At 40.1% G+C, this 17397-nt stretch overlaps 1 protein-coding gene across 6 annotated transcripts; it reads right to left on the bottom strand.

Moving 5' to 3' along the window:
- Window positions 1-2238: 2238 nt before the first annotated feature.
- On the bottom strand, window positions 2239-14476 carry LOC116332806 (glucose-6-phosphate exchanger SLC37A4-like). 6 transcript variants are annotated; one of them, XM_031755865.2, is made up of 11 exons: window positions 14261-14476; window positions 14073-14143; window positions 12900-13315; window positions 11874-12106; window positions 10814-11060; window positions 7824-7976; window positions 7653-7738; window positions 4779-4892; window positions 4632-4697; window positions 3353-3491; window positions 3107-3273 (listed from the first exon to the last, which is right to left on the bottom strand). In XM_031755865.2, the coding sequence occupies exons 3-11, from the start codon at window positions 13045-13047 to the stop codon at window positions 3107-3109; spliced, it is 1353 nt and encodes a 450-aa protein (XP_031611725.1). In that variant the 5' UTR covers window positions 13048-13315; window positions 14073-14143; window positions 14261-14476. The 6 variants fall into 6 exon arrangements, with proteins under 6 accessions (XP_039474866.1, XP_031611725.1, XP_039474865.1 ...); XM_039618931.1 differs by having other exon boundaries at window positions 14413-14461; XM_039618932.1 differs by having other exon boundaries at window positions 2239-3273; window positions 14073-14476.
- Window positions 14477-17397: the final 2921 nt, after the last annotated feature.

The raw sequence follows: 17397 nt of genomic DNA, 5'->3' as shown, positions 1-17397 counted from the left end.
AACACGGACTCTCTTTTCACTGTTATGCAGATGACTGCCAGATTTATGTTCCTCTTAAAAAGAAAGATGGGTCGTCTGTAAATCAATTGCAAACATGTCTGGAGGACGTCAAATCGTGGTTGGCGCTAAACTTTCTTTGTTTTAACGATTCTAAAACTGAAGTAATGGTGTTTAGACCTGCCTCCACTGGTGTTCCGTGTGTTGATTTGCAATCCCTGAAATCATTTTGTAAACCAGAGATTGTAAATCTGGGTTTTAAAATGGATCCTGAACTTAAGCTTGAAAGCCAGATTGGGTTGGTTGTAAGGTCTAGTTTCTTTCATCTGAGGCAGCTGGCCAAAATTAAGCACTTTCTTGCGCGACAACAATTTGAAACAGTAATCCACGCCTTTGTAACCGTTCGGCTGGATCACTGTAATTCTCTTTATTTTGGTGTGAGTTGATCTTCTGTTTTTCGACTGCAGGTAGTCGAGAATGCTGCTGCACGCCTTTTAACTGGCAATCGTAGATGCGAGCATATCACCCCAGTTTTATATTCACTTCACTGGCTGCCCGTGCATTTTAGGATCCATTTTAAGCTGCTTTTATTTGTTTTTAAATGTTTGTCCAATGCTGCCCCTCTGTACCTCTCTGAGCTTCTTCATCCATACATACCTTCCCGGTCCCTCAGGTCGGCAGACCAGCTCCTCCTGAGTGTGCCTAGGACTAATCGTAAGCTCAGAGGGGATCGGGCGTTTGCTGTGGCAGCACCAAAATTGTGGAATGAGTTGCCTTTACGTGTTAGACAGGCACCTTCCTTATCTGTTACCTTGGCTTTCAGCACAGCAGGACTTGTTGATGTCTCTCAATATATTTTCTTATTAATTATATTATTTTTAATTTTAAGATATTTTATATGTAATTTAAACTGTTTTCTCTTTGTTTTATATTTGTAGCACTTTGGCCAACATTGTTGGATGTAAAGTGCGTTATAAATAAAGATGCTATGCTATTGGGTTCTTGGCCACCTCACTGACTAAGGCCCTTCTACCTTAAGTATTCAGATTGGCCAGTAGCCAGGAAGAGTCCTGCTGAATCCAAATTTCTCCCGTTTATGGACGATGGAGGACACTGTGCTCACTGAGACCTTCAATGCTGCAGAAATTTCTTTGTACCTTTTTCCAGATCTGTGCCTCGAAACAATCCTGTTTCTGGAGTCTGCAGACAATTCTTTGGACTTCATGTTTTGGTTTTTGCTCTGACATGTATTGTTGGACTTTAAATAGACTGGTGAGTATCTTATGAAATCATGCCCAGACGACTGTGTATACAACAGGTGGAGTCGAATCAAATTGTAGAAACATCTGACATGTAAATTACGTTTGATATGGTTTCAAGGCCTAGTATATTATTGTCAAGTTTGAAGACGACTCATAAAAAAAAATAAATGCGAGTAATATGAAGTTTTTACCGATTCTCAAATTTGGGTTAGGACCAACCTTTACCCGATTCTCAACAAAATTATATCAGCTCAAACTGTTATTGGGGTCTACTGTCACTCAAAATATGGCTGTAAATAAAATAAGGTTGTAACGTGACAACATGTGGAACAAGTGAAGAACTGAAACGTACCACAGGTAGCCCTGGTTCAGAGTCATAGTTAAAAGTTTACCAAGACTTATTTTTTTATATCATCCCATTTTTAGTATTCTTTTTTTTTTTCCAATTATCCACAAATTATTCCCCAAACTCAAGCAGCTGCTATCTGGTTCACTCATTACAATAAATAAATAAATCAGTAAGTATGAAAGCATTCCCACATCCCACCATTTAGAAATACTTACAAACATGTCTTTTCTCTAACTCATTCTATTTAAATTAAACCTTGAGTTATCATTAAATGTAATGGCTGTGTGTACTTATTTTTCTTCGAGGGATCAGGTGGGATTCAAACTGGTAACTCTTGGAATGGGTGCTTTTTGCAGCTATAATTTTTCATACAGGCTCTCTTGTGCCTTTTCAGTTTTAGTAATTGAAAACTCAACATTTTATGTGATTTCAGGACCCTGGACACAAGAAATCTGAGACATAACACAAGTACTGAACATCTACTGGTGTTGAGGTGGTGGACCACATCCATCCCTTTATGTATTCATTCAAGCAAAGGCGTCTGTTTTTTCTCCACATTTGTTCCTGCCCGTTTTTTGGACTTTTAGCTGTCAGACACTGAAGGTGCAAAGTTCAACAACACTTTGTAAATAAAGAAAATGAAGCTTTTATTAGATCTTTACCTCTTTGAAGCCCAATTCCAGTAAGACATGGCAAAGCAACATGTGCTGTAACCTTTCAGTTGACAAAGATCAGGTGGTCAAGAGATTTTATTTAACAGTTTATAGTCCAGATGATATATACTTTGTTTATCCCAAAAGTTAAGAAATCTGCTCCACAAAACTACAATGGCAGTGACATTATCATCTGTATTTATCTGTTCTAAAAATAAATAAATAAATAAACATGCCAGATCAGAAAAGCTGACATAACCAGAGAACAAACTATCATTTAGCAAACGACTGTGTAGAAAAATATGGTCTTCAAATGCTTCATGTCACTGAACACGTTAATGAAAAGACGTTTTACAAATACTTGAGGTATTAGTGAACATTGTTACTTTTAATGTACAGACCCTTCAGTCAACATTCACTGTGTTAAACAGAAATGACCTGCACTGTAGGCAGGATGTGAAATACGCTCTACATACGGTTCAACTCAAGAAAACCGACTCACAGCTTTTGATACTTTCGTGTTGGTATGTTTTCTGAAACCTACACCTTTAGACCATTTTTAAGCACGTCTATATGAGAAACTTTTTCTATTGATTGGCTGATTAAGTTGAAGTGTTAAAACAGAAGCTTGTGATGAGCATGGATCTAGAGGACCTTTGTGCACTTTAATATTAATCCATGCATGTGGGATTACCTGGGATTAAATAAGTGATTCCATGATCTGCATCAGCCCTGAGGATGCCTTCAAAGATGTCATGATTAGTCTTGTTTTGGTTGGTCAAGCTGGATCCGTATTAATGTGCAGTATTTTGTATATAGAGCCACCAGCAGTACCAACAGGGACTTTAGTCCACTTTCTCTGTGATCCGTCCCATTTTGGTGCGCATGTTGCGTACAAGGAAGAATCCGATGGTGGTGACGCCCATTATCACCTCAGCTACCCAGAACGCCACGTCCCAGCTGTGCTGCTTGGCAATAGTGCTGAAGGGCAGCCCTGCCATGAAAGCTCCCACTGCAACAAAAAGAAAGCTTGTCTATTCATATCAAAGGGTCAAAACCTGAAACATGACAATGATTTTACTGCAGCTCACCGTTAGCCATTAGAGCTACAACAGCATGAGATGTTCCACAGAAGTTTGAAGGAGCACTTTCACTGGCTATCACCCCGAACAGGGCGACTGGTCCATAAGAAGAAAATCCAAACATGGCACCAAGGAAGAGGATCCAAATCTGTGAATAAGAGAAAACATACATAAAATAAAAGCCTTCTGGTGAAAAAGTAATTTTCTAGGGTGTCCACAGGTGCTGATACTGAAATTGGGACATTTTTAAACCTTTAGGTAAATCTTTAAGTTCGTTTGAAGCTCAAAAGGGAACGAACTCTTTCAAAGGAACGGGTAAAAAGGTAAAAAGACATATTTTGGTTGAGTTTGTCCAAATGCTGATTTTCCCAAATGAAATCCCAAATGTTGCAAGCTTGAAAAATTCTTTTATGCAACACAGTTTGCTTCTGAAGCAGTTTCTTTTAAAGGTACAGGTGTTAAACACCAACAATATTTGCCATTAAATTTCTATTGTCCGAGTTCCTCAGACTAATAAATGCCTTTTTCTTCATCAGCTTCAGGGTTTCCATCACTGCAAGCTGAACGGGTAACTGGGCCCTAACTGGCCCCCTGCTGGGCCAGAGTGTAACCCACATCTCTTCCCAGAAATAGTCAGTGGATGGCACTGTAACACTGGACAGTGTGTCTGAGTCTGCTGTAGAGAAAGTGTAAGAACAATATAGAGGGCGCTATGCTCGCTTTTCAGAACAACTCACTGAGCTAGCCTTTTGATAAGTAGCATAGTCGATGGCAGTTTCCCTTGTGTTGGAATATGCTGTTCTTACATTTCAGAAAGAAACTGCATTACTGTGTCTAGTGTTCACTGAAGAAAATATGAGTGAAATGTGTGCTCATATTTGATTAGCCAAACACACGACAGTACCAGCAGTAGTTACAGATTGCAAGTTTCATACTGTGTTCCATTTCAAAATGGACTTTTCGACTGGAAGGTCTCTAAAAATCAGACTTCCAACTTCCATCAGAGCAACCCCATCAACCCCAACCTCACAACCCAAGATGGCAGCAGTGTTTTTAAACTGCAGGAAAACAAGCATTGTGCTTTATTACTGATGATGCATGAATGGCTCCACTTTCCTAAGCCATCAAAACAATTCCCGCCTTTCTGGAAATTCTTACTGTACTACGACTAAAAACACATTACCCATCTAAAGATAGTTTCTGGATATTTTCCAGACTTTTAATAGTACAAAGAGGGCCAAAGCTACATTGTTTTTATTCACATGGAATTAATCTTTCCGGAGCATACCTCTTTCTCTGACACACCAATGAGGACAGATACAGGATGAATGACTTGGACCCAAAGTGGAGGCTCCTGAACAAAGACATTTACTATTAGAGTATTTTCAGGACTGAAAGGTATACATTTCACCCAGATTACAAAATGATGAATTACCTTTGGGATTTCAGGTGTGATGGTCACTCTGAAGAGGTACATGGACACATACATGCCAGCCATCATGACAATAAGCAGGCCGTGGCGAGGGTTGCCATGGGTGCCCAAGCCTTTCTAGAAAAAGGCAAAGAAAGGAGCAAAACACTAAAATCAGGTTCCAAGACATACAGGCGTGTCAGGTGGACCCAAATCCCCCCTCCTCAACACCCTTCATATTGAAACATGTGATGTATCAAAACTAGGCTTAAGTCTAAAACCTTAATTAAAAAAAAAAAAACAAAAAAAAAAACTGAGCAGTATATTAATTTGAAATGAACATGCAAAACACTGAGTTAATTTATCTCTCTGTTTATTTTCTAATAATTTTAACTCGAAGATGTCAGCTTGTGTTTGTACTAAATAAATGGTGCAAATAGATCAATACCTGCTTGCAGTATGATCACAAATAATTAAACTGCTATAGAAACAGATAAAATGCTCTTTTTCCCCCTCGGTCCCCACCAAGTGATGAGGTCTGTTTCTTTTAAGGGCCTCAAATTTTTCCACTTCTTTGTACTTTCCATCACCCATTCCAACAGTTTCAGCAATCTCCCTCCAGGAGTGATGCTACTATTATTATTATTTCTTATAATGACCTAACTGACAGAGATTGTTATTCTCTCACTGAAAAAAATCAAACTGTGGTGAAAATGTAGCCACAAATGCACAGGAGGACTCAACATCACTGAACAGGCCAGTCACGATAGTTGTGGGCTGCTTCGACCTGCAGTGCAGTCACATTTCTGTGGAGGTGCACGTCAGGTTACGGTGTTGGGCTTTGCAGTTATGGTGTAAATATCCTGCTATATGCCCAGTAACCTGATGTGCACCTCCCAGAAATGTCACCAGCTGTGTCTGTGTCGACACAGTGCTTTCAATGTTCAAGTGAAGAACCAGTCCATTTACCTTTAACTATTGGATTGGCCTGTGCATCCTAAACTCTACAACGATTCATAGCAGTAGTTTAAAGAGGGCCTTAGATAAAATGTAGCCATAGGTAAGTTACATTCTAAGGTTTCAGAGGGGTTTGCTGTTACAATGTAGCTACTGTGTGGCTGTGCTGAGTGCAGACTCCCCCTCACAGCCAGTGTTGCCAACTTAGCGACTTTGTTGCTATATTTAGCGAGTTTTCAGACCCCCTTAGCGACTTTTCCCTAAGAAGCGACTAGCGACAAATCTGGTGACTTTTTCTGGTGTTATTGGAGACTTATGTTGACTTTTCGACGCAAAAGCACATATCGCTCTTACTCTCAACAAGCAGCATGGTGCTGCTGTGGGCACCTGGCCCGTGCCAAAGCGCTCAGAGGCATCGGATAGTCCTCATGCAGCAGTCGCTCCGAGCTGCTGTCAGAGCAGGAGAAATTCACCCCTATGAGTCCAAACTGCAAATGAATCGCACATGAGCGAAGCAGCTGTTCCCGCCCTGACTGTACTAAAATACATCATTCCAACCATTGCAAACTTAGAAATCGGATGTCCTTGCAGAGCCTTAACTCCATCTTTTACATCCGATTTCGACTGAAACTGTCTGGTGAGGCTTGCTATGTGCATTTTGATTGTTAATGGTTAAAAATGTTCTTCTTTTACTGTTACTTTTTATGGATCGCAAGGTTTAAAACTACTTAAAAACAGACACACAAATTAACTCCACCAGAGTGCCGATTTTGGGTCACTTCTGCCGTTCCCAAGTCCGGATAAAGGAGGAGGGTTGGAATTGTGACATTAAAAAAACAATAATTGCTAAAAGAAATTTAATTTGTACTTCTAAATACGTTCTAAATGCATTTAGGGTGTTTTTTTTAATTCACTTTATGTCTCTTCCACGATGTTATTTCTCTCTCTTACAGCGCCTGTTACAATTACATAGGCATGCAAATTAGGCGATGACATCATTTAGCGACGTGTAGCGACTTTTAGGACACCCAATAGCGATTTTCCTTACTGAGGAGTTGGCAACACTGCTCACAGCCAGAGGCTTGCTGGAGAAAGATTTTGGGGGAAATAGTGTGCTGTGTATTTACAGTTTAGGCATCAGAAACTGTGTAATAAACTGCATTTTTGCTATATTTGCTATTTTGCTAACTGTTAATTCATACTTGGCTAACAATTTAATTGCTAGCCATATATTTGGCAAACATATTTACAACTTTTATTCACAGTTTAGCAATAAGATGTCAAGTGTCTATCCATTTTGGTTAGCTTTCGAAGAATTTGTTTTTTAATGAATTTCAAATACCAGTGATACCTTGAGCGTAGAATTCCAACTATTTCTGTGTTAATATTACATAACTTATGGTTATTTCCATTACTTTTAGTAGACTTTTTTACTCAGACTTTTTTAAGGCTCATTTAAGCCTTTAATTATTTGAAATAGTTTAGCTAACTGACCCACTTAACCAATCGCTGCTCATATGCCTGTTCAAGAATCACTTTAACTAGAATAGAATAGAATAATCCTTTAATTGTCCCACAAGGGAAAATTTGGTTGTAACAGCAGCCAAAAAGACACATATACAAACAAACAGTACACAGGACACAGAACAGAAACATACACAATTATTCTTACATATTTACATTAAGGACAATGGTTACTATATACAGAGAGTACTGTACAGTTATTAAATTAAATATAAATAACTACAGATAAGAGGCAAACCAGGTTGTAGTGCGAATCGGTTAATTAACTTATTGCAGTTACAGTGCTGATGTAAACATCTGTGATTGTTGGGAGCAGCTCTGATTGTACAGTCTGACAGCTGCGGGGAGGAAGGACCTGCGGAAACGCTCCTTCAACTGACCCAAGTCATTTTGATTCAACTCATTTTGGTTACTCACCCGAGCCACAGCTCTGTCTGAAATGAAGCCTGATGTAAGGCTGCCCACAAAGCCTCCGACCTCCAAGGCACTCATGTAGGTACTCCCTGTTAGCAACAGAGCTTCCATCATCACCTACAACCAGTCAGATGATGTCAAAACTATGTGGGAAGCAGCAATGAACACGCGTACCCATGAGAGCAGTCTGGCCTTTCTCCTGCATGAGGAACAGCTGTCCCCAGTCGGTGGCAGCCGTCTTCACTCCAAACACCACCAAGTAACCCAGAGACAGCACCCACAGGAAAGGAGAGAGGAGGAATTCACTCAGGGTGCTTTCACTGTTTCCTGGTGAGCACAGACACAAAAAGAGCTCATGAATAGAACAGTCCAAATAATGTAAAGAATTAAGTTTTTTCAATTATTCTACAAAGCACGCCTGTCACATGGTATGGTCAAGTCCCATCGATATCTGAGATTACAAATGGGATCATTTATATGTGAATCAGTCACTGCTACCTATATGACAGGCACTGAGTGCAAAGCAATGAACACATATCATTTATACTTTCAGAATATGGGCACACATTTAAAACACTGATAGCATACAATACACGTTATTAGGTGTGAGCTTTGAGCTGCTTTTGCCTTGAGAGCTGCCTTAATATTTATGGCCTAGAAGAATAAAGGCAGGTGGAAACACTTAAGGTGCTAGAAAAACTCCAGGTCTGCAGATTTGTTGTATGTGAAGCTCCTGTTTCACCACATCCCAAAGGTGCTCTATTAGATGGAGATCTGGTGACTGTGGAGGGTGTCACTGTCACGGTCATGTTCAAGAAACCAGCGTGAGAGAATTTAAGCTTTGCACCATTGAGCAATATCCATCTGGAAGCAACCACTTGGTCGTAAAGGGATAGACATGGTCAGCAACTGTGGCGTTTAAACAATGATCAGTTGGTGCTAACAGACAAAGTGTGTCAAGAAAGTGACCTCCAGACTGCTCATACAAAGCAGGATGAACCCATGCTTTCATGACGTTTACACCAAATTCTGACCTTACATCTGAATGTCACAACAGAAATGGAGAGTTTTTCAGTCTCTGATGACAAGTCATATGTTCTACATAACTTGGTTGTAACGAGTGGTTATTTGAGTTACTGATGCCTTCCTATTGGATCAGTCTGAGCATTCTCCTTTGAATTCTCACATCTATCCAGAGAACTGCCGCTCACTGGATATTTTCTCTTCTTCATATCATTCTGTGAGGATTGTGCAGAAAGATCCCAGCAGATTCTGAAAACACTCAGACCAACCCGTCTCGGACCAACAACTGTGCGATGTTCAACGTCAATTACATCACCTCTTTCCCATTCTGATGCTCAATTTGAACTTCAGCAGGTGCTCCTGACTAATGTCGTGGCCTCAGCCACATGTTGGTAAAAATCAATCCAGACACTCATTAGTTACTCTTGTGTTTAAACATGTATTTCAGGAATGTCATTCATTCATTTACGTTATGAAACATGCACATAGTAGCACTGTGTCATTCTGTTATATTAATTATGTTTCTCTTTCTTTTGAGTTTTCTCTTTGGGCAAGAGGCGTGGCCGAGGGCCGAGGACTATGAAAGCCAGCCCAGCAGGACCAAACACACCCCCGGGTGGGTGGATGTTTTAGGTTTAGTAATTTTGTGCTTAGATAGTCTTGATTTTTAATTCGGTTTCCTCTATTGTGTGTAAATGATTTGGCCAAACCACTATAAAAAGTTACCCTCCTGTGTCTTTGCGTTTAAGTCAGTCTGTGAGTTAAGTTCTGTATACTTTGTTTGCTTAGTTACTTTTATGTCACTTTTCGAGCAGAGTTGTATTTAGTTGATGTCTTTTATGGGCCCATTAATTATATTTTCAACTTTGTCATTTTTGAATTTTTTTGGCGTGAAATAAAAACCCACCTTGAAGACATTTTTTCTGTGTCCTCTATGCCTTTACCTGCTTGGCCCCTCAAAAATACATATCTAAATGCACTGAGCTGCTGTCATGTGACCGGCTGTCATGTGACCGGCTGATTAAATATTTACTTTAACTAGCAGTTGAACAGGTGTACCTAATAAAGTGGCTGGTGAGTATATGCGGACCAGCGAGTGAGAGTAACATCTGCAGTACAAAGTTTACAGACAGTGAGAAAAAGAAAAGTCTTTTTATAATAATAGCTACTACAGCCAAGAGCACGTCTAATGGGCACAGCTGTGAGTGAAATGTTAGCATTCAGCTGTACACTGTGTTCATCGCCTGCAGAGGATTCAAGTTCTGCTGGTGTAACCTTCTGATGGCTCACTTTGATATAAGTTGACCCAAACCAGAAAGCTAGTGAGCAGCTTTGAGCCAAGCTCAGAACACTAAGCGTCAGCCAGAGGTCTTTGTACTACGGAGCCGCCATTATGACACTTATGGGAACATGAAAACAATATGCTTTTGATATGGACAGAAATATGCCTCAAAAGGGCTGCAAATGTGTACGATATCCACAAGTAATGATTTGTACACATTTGTTCACGCTGGCACTTGAACACAGCTTACCTTTGTGAATCTTTGCAATGCTGGCAGGGCTAAACGTGCCGTTAAACGTTTGAAAGTCTAAATTATCGGATTCAGAGCTGTACTTAATAAATGATCAGCATTTATTCTGGTTTGGAAGTATGCGTTTGTATAATAGTTTCACATGTAGGCAGGCCGCTTTGTATTTCTGTGTGGATTGAAGCATGTACGTATGAGTCCTCAAAAGCTACACACAAATCATTGTACACATTTGTCAAGCTTAGTTTACGCTTGTGGATCATACTGTACGCATTTGTAACTCTTTTGAGACGTGTTTCCCATATTTTGGAGTCCTGTCTATCTTTGGATGCACATACCTATGCAAGCAGGTTTTTGCTTTAATTACCCAATAAGGTTCACCTTCATGAGCATCAAATAAATACACTGTAGGAATTCTGAAGGAGATTTATCCATCATCCACTGGTTCAGGATAATCCACACAAGTCACAGTCACTAATTTCACTATTTAAAAAAGAGGAAAATTAGCTTACAAGTGAGTTGTTTGCATCCCTGAACACGTCCCCGTGTGACTGACATGATGATCGTTTAAAGCTACACAGGAAGTGGCCTTTCCGTACTTGGTTCTCTCACCTCCTTTCGCTCCCTTCTTGGCCACTGCCTCCATGCTGGGCAGGCCCACATCCTTTGGCTCATTCTTTACAAACACTAGACAAACAAATGAGAAGGCAGCACAGAAAATGCCCGACATGGTCAGGATGGTCCTCCAGTCGTAGTAATGCAGCAGGACTGAGACCAAGATTGGACCCAGACTCCCAGCCAGGTTCATGCTGCAGGACAGCACAGACCACCATGTTCCAAACTGGGAAGGCTCATACCACTGACGAAGAAGAGGCACAAAGAATCAAATATTAAAGTCTTCAAATCAATATTCCTACTTGACAACTTGAAACCACATACTGCTCATATTAGCTACTTTCCATTTGCTGAGGCAACCCACAATTTACAGAACTAAATGTGCCACTGAGTGCAGTTTATCATAAAAAATGGTATGGGAGCAGTGTAGAGGAAATATTACAGATCTAATAATCAACAGAATTGTCGCACAATTATAGCACAGATGAAAAGTGTAATGTGTTTGGAGTTTTCTTTTTTGCTGTAATACTTCTCAAGAAATGACATCAGAGCCACACGCCCTCAAGACGTAAACGACCTAAAGGCGACCATAAATAGTCCTCACACCGTACACCCAACAGATTGTCCAGTAACTTGAGAATCCACTGGGCAAATACCTGAAGTTGATTTAGATCTTTTTCTTCTCCATCGCGTGTGTATGTTAACTCAAGTATGGAACACACTTGGAGGGATGAAACATGTTTGCTCTGACTGGGGATGGGAAACTCTTCTGAACAATGTTACTATTCTTCAAAAACATCCTCCGAGGATCTTCCATAAATACACTGACCTGTAAGCTGATCCCCTGCCACATGCTGAACATATGCCAGAGCCTATTTATTACCCAGCTGTTCCTCACCGCTACTTTTAAGAGGGCTTCGTAGTTTGAGATATGCTGGAAGGTATCTCAAAGTCTAATGGATTAGGATTTGCTCAAACATATGACTGTAGGACTGTCTGGTCCTACAAACCAGACAGTCCTACCAAAGGTGAGTCTAATATACGTTAAGGATATTACCTTTCGGAGCACTTTCCCACATGGGGGCCAGCCACAGCCTTGTCCCAGGCCATTGATGAACCACAGCAGAGAGAACATGGATACAGTAGAGGACCAGGAGAAGACCACATTGATGCCCCCTACCAGGAAGAGGCCGATGGAGAAAAGCCAGCGGGCGCTGATCTTATCTGACAGCACGCCGCTGATGAACTTACTGATGGCATATGCCATAGTCTGGCTGCTGGTGATCAGACCTGCAGAGACACAGTGAAGATCGTGGTTTCAGTATCATACAAACTGTTTGATAACGTTATCTCAGGATCTATCTCATAGTATTCCCTGACATTTGGTGTTCCTGTATAGAAATGCAAAATATCGCTATGCCATGTTGTATCCATTTTTCCCCCAACCGTAATCTATAGTCACAAATTGATGAGCTGTTGTGTGGATTTACAGAAGGAAAAACATCCTTCCCACTTTGAAATTACTCATGGAATATCCACAGCCCAGAGGCCTCTAGTGAGGAGCAGGATGTTGTCTTATTCAGGTCACTGTCTGGAGTCCCAGAACTCCATTGGCAAGTGTAACATGACCTGTTCTTATCAGGTGAACAAATTAATCATTTGTATAAACAAATAAACAAAAAGCATGTCCCATGTGCTTTTTCAACAGGAAACCTGAACGTGTGTAAAGCTGTTTACAAAGTTTTTATGGAAAATATTAAGAAGTCTGCAGGTTGTGATTTTTCTATTCATGCGTCAGTTGTGAACACCATAAATTAAGCACAAATTGATGGACATGTTTGCAAATGTTATCTTTTTGGGAGCATTTTTAAACCAAAATTCTCCCCAGTGGAAAGTTTGAGGTCAAATCAGTCCAAGTGACATAATAAGCACTTTGGTGGGTGTAGCAGCAATCAAACAAACACTGCACACAGCAACGCTTGTGCAACTGCTTGATTAAAGGCTTAAATGCTTGCTAAAGAAGCTTTTCCTTACACTCAACAGCCTAAAAAATAAAACCATCCTCTTATTGTTTCCATCTTACCCAGATCATCTTTGTCCAGTTCTATCTCCTCCATCACAGAGGGCATGACAAATGAGAAGGTCTTTCTGTTAAAGAAATAGAGCGAGTAGCCGATGAACATGCAGATGAAGATGACTAAACGATAGTAGCCGTAGCCTGTAGCCCCCATGATTACGGTCAATCCAAATAATTATAATAATAATAATTTTTCTTCAGTGGTGTCTTGTTTCTGGGCCCTCTGGAATCAGCTAGATGCTGACACTACTGGTAAATGGTGGTTTGCAGCAGGAGATCTAAAATAGGATGTAGCATGGGATAAAATATTCTCCATGAGGTGAAGCTCTCTACAGCAAGCTCCGTGCTGGCTGGTAGCTGTGTCTATCTGTGAGGCTGCTGCTTGGGGACACCGGGACAGAGGACAGGAACTTTAAGGCAGCCTGAAAAATGAAAGCAAGAAAACACATTATTTTAGACAGAAGCAGCTACATCAGGTCATTCTGGAATTGCAGACATCTTGCACTTCTTGCCCAGCGATCACATGGGGATAAATTTATTACATTAAGCTCGAATAGAACAGACTGACTATCTGCAGTTTCTTTTTCTTCAGGTCAAAACATTGCCACGGTGCTATGGTGCTGACCAGGTCAGGTGCAGGAGCTACAGCCCAGCTTGCTCAGTTTCACTGCTCTAGCATGCTGCCCTATAAATGTCAGAGTTGAAGGCTCCAGTTAGCAACCCTCAAACTATCAGATGTCAGAAAACCTGCAAGACTGGTCTGCTTGTAGCCATGTTTCAGGAACACAAAGTACGATACGAAAAGCTTAGTTGTCAAATACTTAGAATTGCACCATAAGCTCTGTGGTTTTACACTTCAATGGCATTCTGTACGTGTTCTGTGGAACCATTTAAACTCACTAAGCCTTGGCTGCTGACGCCTAAAGCGTCTTAAACAACCGAACAAGTCGCAAATAGCAGTTGAATTACTCAAATAGCAGCGGTCTTGCTAACAAACATATCGCCCGGTTAACAGCGGCGAACTGATTTGTGGGACCTTCCGTGTCTCTCAACGCTCTCCGGGCTCCTTTAACCAAACCCCGACATAAACGAGCTTTAACTCCTGTCAGTGCCGCCGGACACAGCAGCCTGGCGGCTCGCTGAAGCGCTGAATGGAGAAATGCAGGTAGAGCCCGTTACCTTTCATTCGTGTCCCTCGTCCGTGCTGAAACACGGTGCGCGTTCGTCAGTCTGCAGTCCCGGGAGCGCGGCTGCGCGACATACATGGAGTGGGCACAGCCACAACACACAAAGACACACAGCGTGGCAGGTTATCAGTTACTATGCTGCACTGCCAGTCACTAAAACATACAATATCAATATCGTACTTAGGTAGAGGTCGGTTTTCATGCCAAACCCCAGTGAAAAATATTTGAATTTAAGCTTGTGGTGCCTCGTAAAACAACTAGTCCCATATTACTCTTGAGCTGGCATATTTTAGGAATCACTCGGGCCTGCTGAATAATACGGTGCAGCCAACCTTCTATTATTACACGAAGACATCAATATTTAGCTCACACTGCTCACTACCGCCCTCCTCCGCAAACTGGTGCAAAGAGCAACTGAAAGAGAGGGTTTAGAGAAATTCCTCAGATCCCACAGAATCTTTATTACATATAAAAGTCTCACATTCACTAGTAAAAGTACACATCTGCATTAAAATATTTGTTTTTGACAGTAAAACTAACTTTATATGGAGAAAATAAAAACATGACAAGAAACATGACAAGGAGGGCAAAATACACAGATTTTTACAAAGTGATCACAGATTAACCAAGTTTGGAACTACTGTCCTTAAAGTTGAATTCAAAATCTGAAAAGCCTTATTCACTGGCCACTTCATTAGGAACCTTCTTTCAACATCTCATTAATGCAAAAGTCTAATTAGCCTATGTCAGCATTTAGACATGTAAAGATGACCTGCGAAAGTTCAAAAGGCACATCCGAATAGGAAGGAAAGATGAAATAAAAGACTTTGAATGTGCCATTGTTACTTTTGCCAAGCATGCTAGGGTGAGTATTTCATAAACTGCTGATCTAATAGGATTACAGTGAATGGCTATTCTGGGTGAAAATGCCTTGTCGATATTTGAAGTCAGAGGAGAATGGCCAGACAGCTTCGAGCTGATCGGGAGGCAACAGTACAACCAATACAACCAATACAATCATACCTTTGTTACAACCAAGGTAAGGCGAAGAGCATCTCCGAAGCATTGCTGAAGATCTAGTTTTCAGTCCTTCATTTGTCCTCATATAATGACGACTGAAGGTTTGTGAAAGTGCTCATGTCAAGTAGACAAAATGGCAAAATGATATCTAACTGGGATTTCAGTGTTTGTAAAATTATTTTGCAAACTTCTGCAAAATAATTTGCTCCTCTATGTGCTTTGATGGCAACTCAGAGTTTGTTGAAGAAACGCTGACAGTGAGCAGTCTGTAACTGACTTGGAGTTGAAGTGAACTCTCTTATTTAACAGAAAACCTGAAGCTTTCCCTCTGCTCACCACACTGTTCTTCACTCACTGCATAGTTCTGTGTGAGATTACAGACACTCACTGATCATTTATATAATCACAGCTGAGGCTTCATTATCAAAAACATGCCATTAACACTACTTTTTCTCCATTTGGGGGAATCTTTTCCTGTACACGCTGCTGGCTTTACACAGGAAGGAAATATCAACAGGATATTGTTTCAAAGATTTTTGAATGTGCCCTCGCCAGGCACTACTCTCTCACAATGCAATTCACGTAGAAAATGAAGGAGCCTCTAACAGTAGGGAAAAAAATGAGTGTAATTATAGATAGTCCTGGAGCTGTTTCACCATTATAAAAGAAAGTATAAAAAAGTGCTGAGGATTAAATGGCATTTTTTTAGGTTATGAAGTGGAGCGTAACGATTTCCTTTATCAAAGTTTGTTCTACAAAACACAGATAACATGTGGAACAATAGATGGTGTGCTGACAAAACACTTTTTTGTGATTTACATTTTACTGGTTTTTTATATATAAATGTTTGTATTGTGCCTGCACATATGCAGGTAGTTATAGAATAGAACAGAATAGAAAAGACTTTTATTATCATTGTACATGTACTTTTATTATCATTGTACATGTACAGCAAAATTGTAGATAAAATATTATAAACTGCTCCAAGTGAGCAGCAAGTGCATAACTTAACCGTTTACCACCCTGTACCAGCTAGACTGTATCTGCTAGTGAAGAGCAGGTGAAGGTTATCGTCTATTTAGTGATTAAAGTTGCCTATACTGCACTGCAATAAAAAGACACACAGTTGTTGTGATTCATTTATTTCATAGTAAAGCTGGAGATGAGAATGAGTTTCAACTAAAGCACTGTTACTGAGTCAATGATATTGGATTGTTATTAACTCTGATAAAAGATTTTTGATAAGGTGGACGACACTTAACCTAAAGTTCTTCCAAGAGCGTCCTTTATAGTTCGACCTTACAGGTGTGGGGTAGCTGCTGTGGTTTAGGGTTAAGTATCACAGTAGTGCATTTCAACTGTCACAGACACAATATATACAGAAGGGTATTGCATGCACAATACTGAAATCCTCCAATATTCCAGAAATTAGTGTCAAAATGAACAAAATCTAGCCTCATTTCCCTTCATTTATCTTCAAAATGACACTTATGGTCTATTATAATGACAGTTTCTTTTTTATTCCTTGTTTTTGATGATAATGATGGGGATGATGATGTTTCTAATACTGAGATTAATACTAAAATAAGATCACTATCATTGTATAAGACATTCAGTTATCCATGTTGGAGACGCTGTATACGCGGCAACACACAAAATGTTCTGCAGGCAGAGGGTGAATCATATATTTCATTAGGAATGTCAAACATAGGGCTAAACATTATGAACAATTAATGTTTAACAACGTGAAATACCCTACACAAGCATCTTTGATTACTGGGTGCTCATTTGCTCTCACCTCAGGCTTCTGTGAGTGATTAATCCTTGAGCAGGGTGAGAAAAGGAATAATCTATGTAATGGCAAAAACAGGGAAAAGGAAACCTACTTTCCTGGATTACCTCAGTTTATCAGCCTGAAGTAACAATTTCCTCTAAACCATAACCTCAGTGTGTTTCGGTAAAGACTGCTTCTTTCTAATTTGGTACTCCTAAATATATCTCTAATATTTTCTAGAATAGTGGATTCTGATCTTTACTATGAACTGTTTTTATCTCTAGTCTATGGTCAATCAGTCAAGCTCTATTTATACAGTTTTTTCATACAAATCAAATGCAATTCAAAAATTCTGTGAAACTCAGCTGAAAAAAAAATACACACATCAAAAATGTCAAAACTCACTAAAGAAGAAGACACCAACTGAGGTAGTCAAACCAATGAAGAAGGAAAATGGCAACAAAAATAAACCATAATGATAAAGACACGTTCCATCTGAGTGTATTATAAAGCGCATTATGCA

The sequence above is a fragment of the Oreochromis aureus genome, linkage group 10, assembly GCF_013358895.1.
Source record: "Oreochromis aureus strain Israel breed Guangdong linkage group 10, ZZ_aureus, whole genome shotgun sequence".
NCBI lineage: Eukaryota > Metazoa > Chordata > Actinopteri > Cichliformes > Cichlidae > Oreochromis > Oreochromis aureus.
The sequence above is the reverse complement of the archived record's forward strand: the minus strand, read 5'-3'. Positions and strand labels throughout refer to the sequence as shown.

Coding starts and splice junctions, on each gene's coding strand:
- LOC116332806 (XM_039618932.1), bottom strand. CDS start 13,047: ATGGGGGCTACAGGCTACGGCTACTATCGTTTAGTCATCTTCATCTGC. Junction 4,893..7,652: donor CAGACAGAGCTGTGGCTCGG/GTGAGTAACCAA, acceptor GCCTTTTTCTAG/AAAGGCTTGGGCACCCATGG. Junction 3,492..4,631: donor TTGGTGTGTCAGAGAAAGAG/GTATGCTCCGGA, acceptor TCTTATTCACAG/ATTTGGATCCTCTTCCTTGG.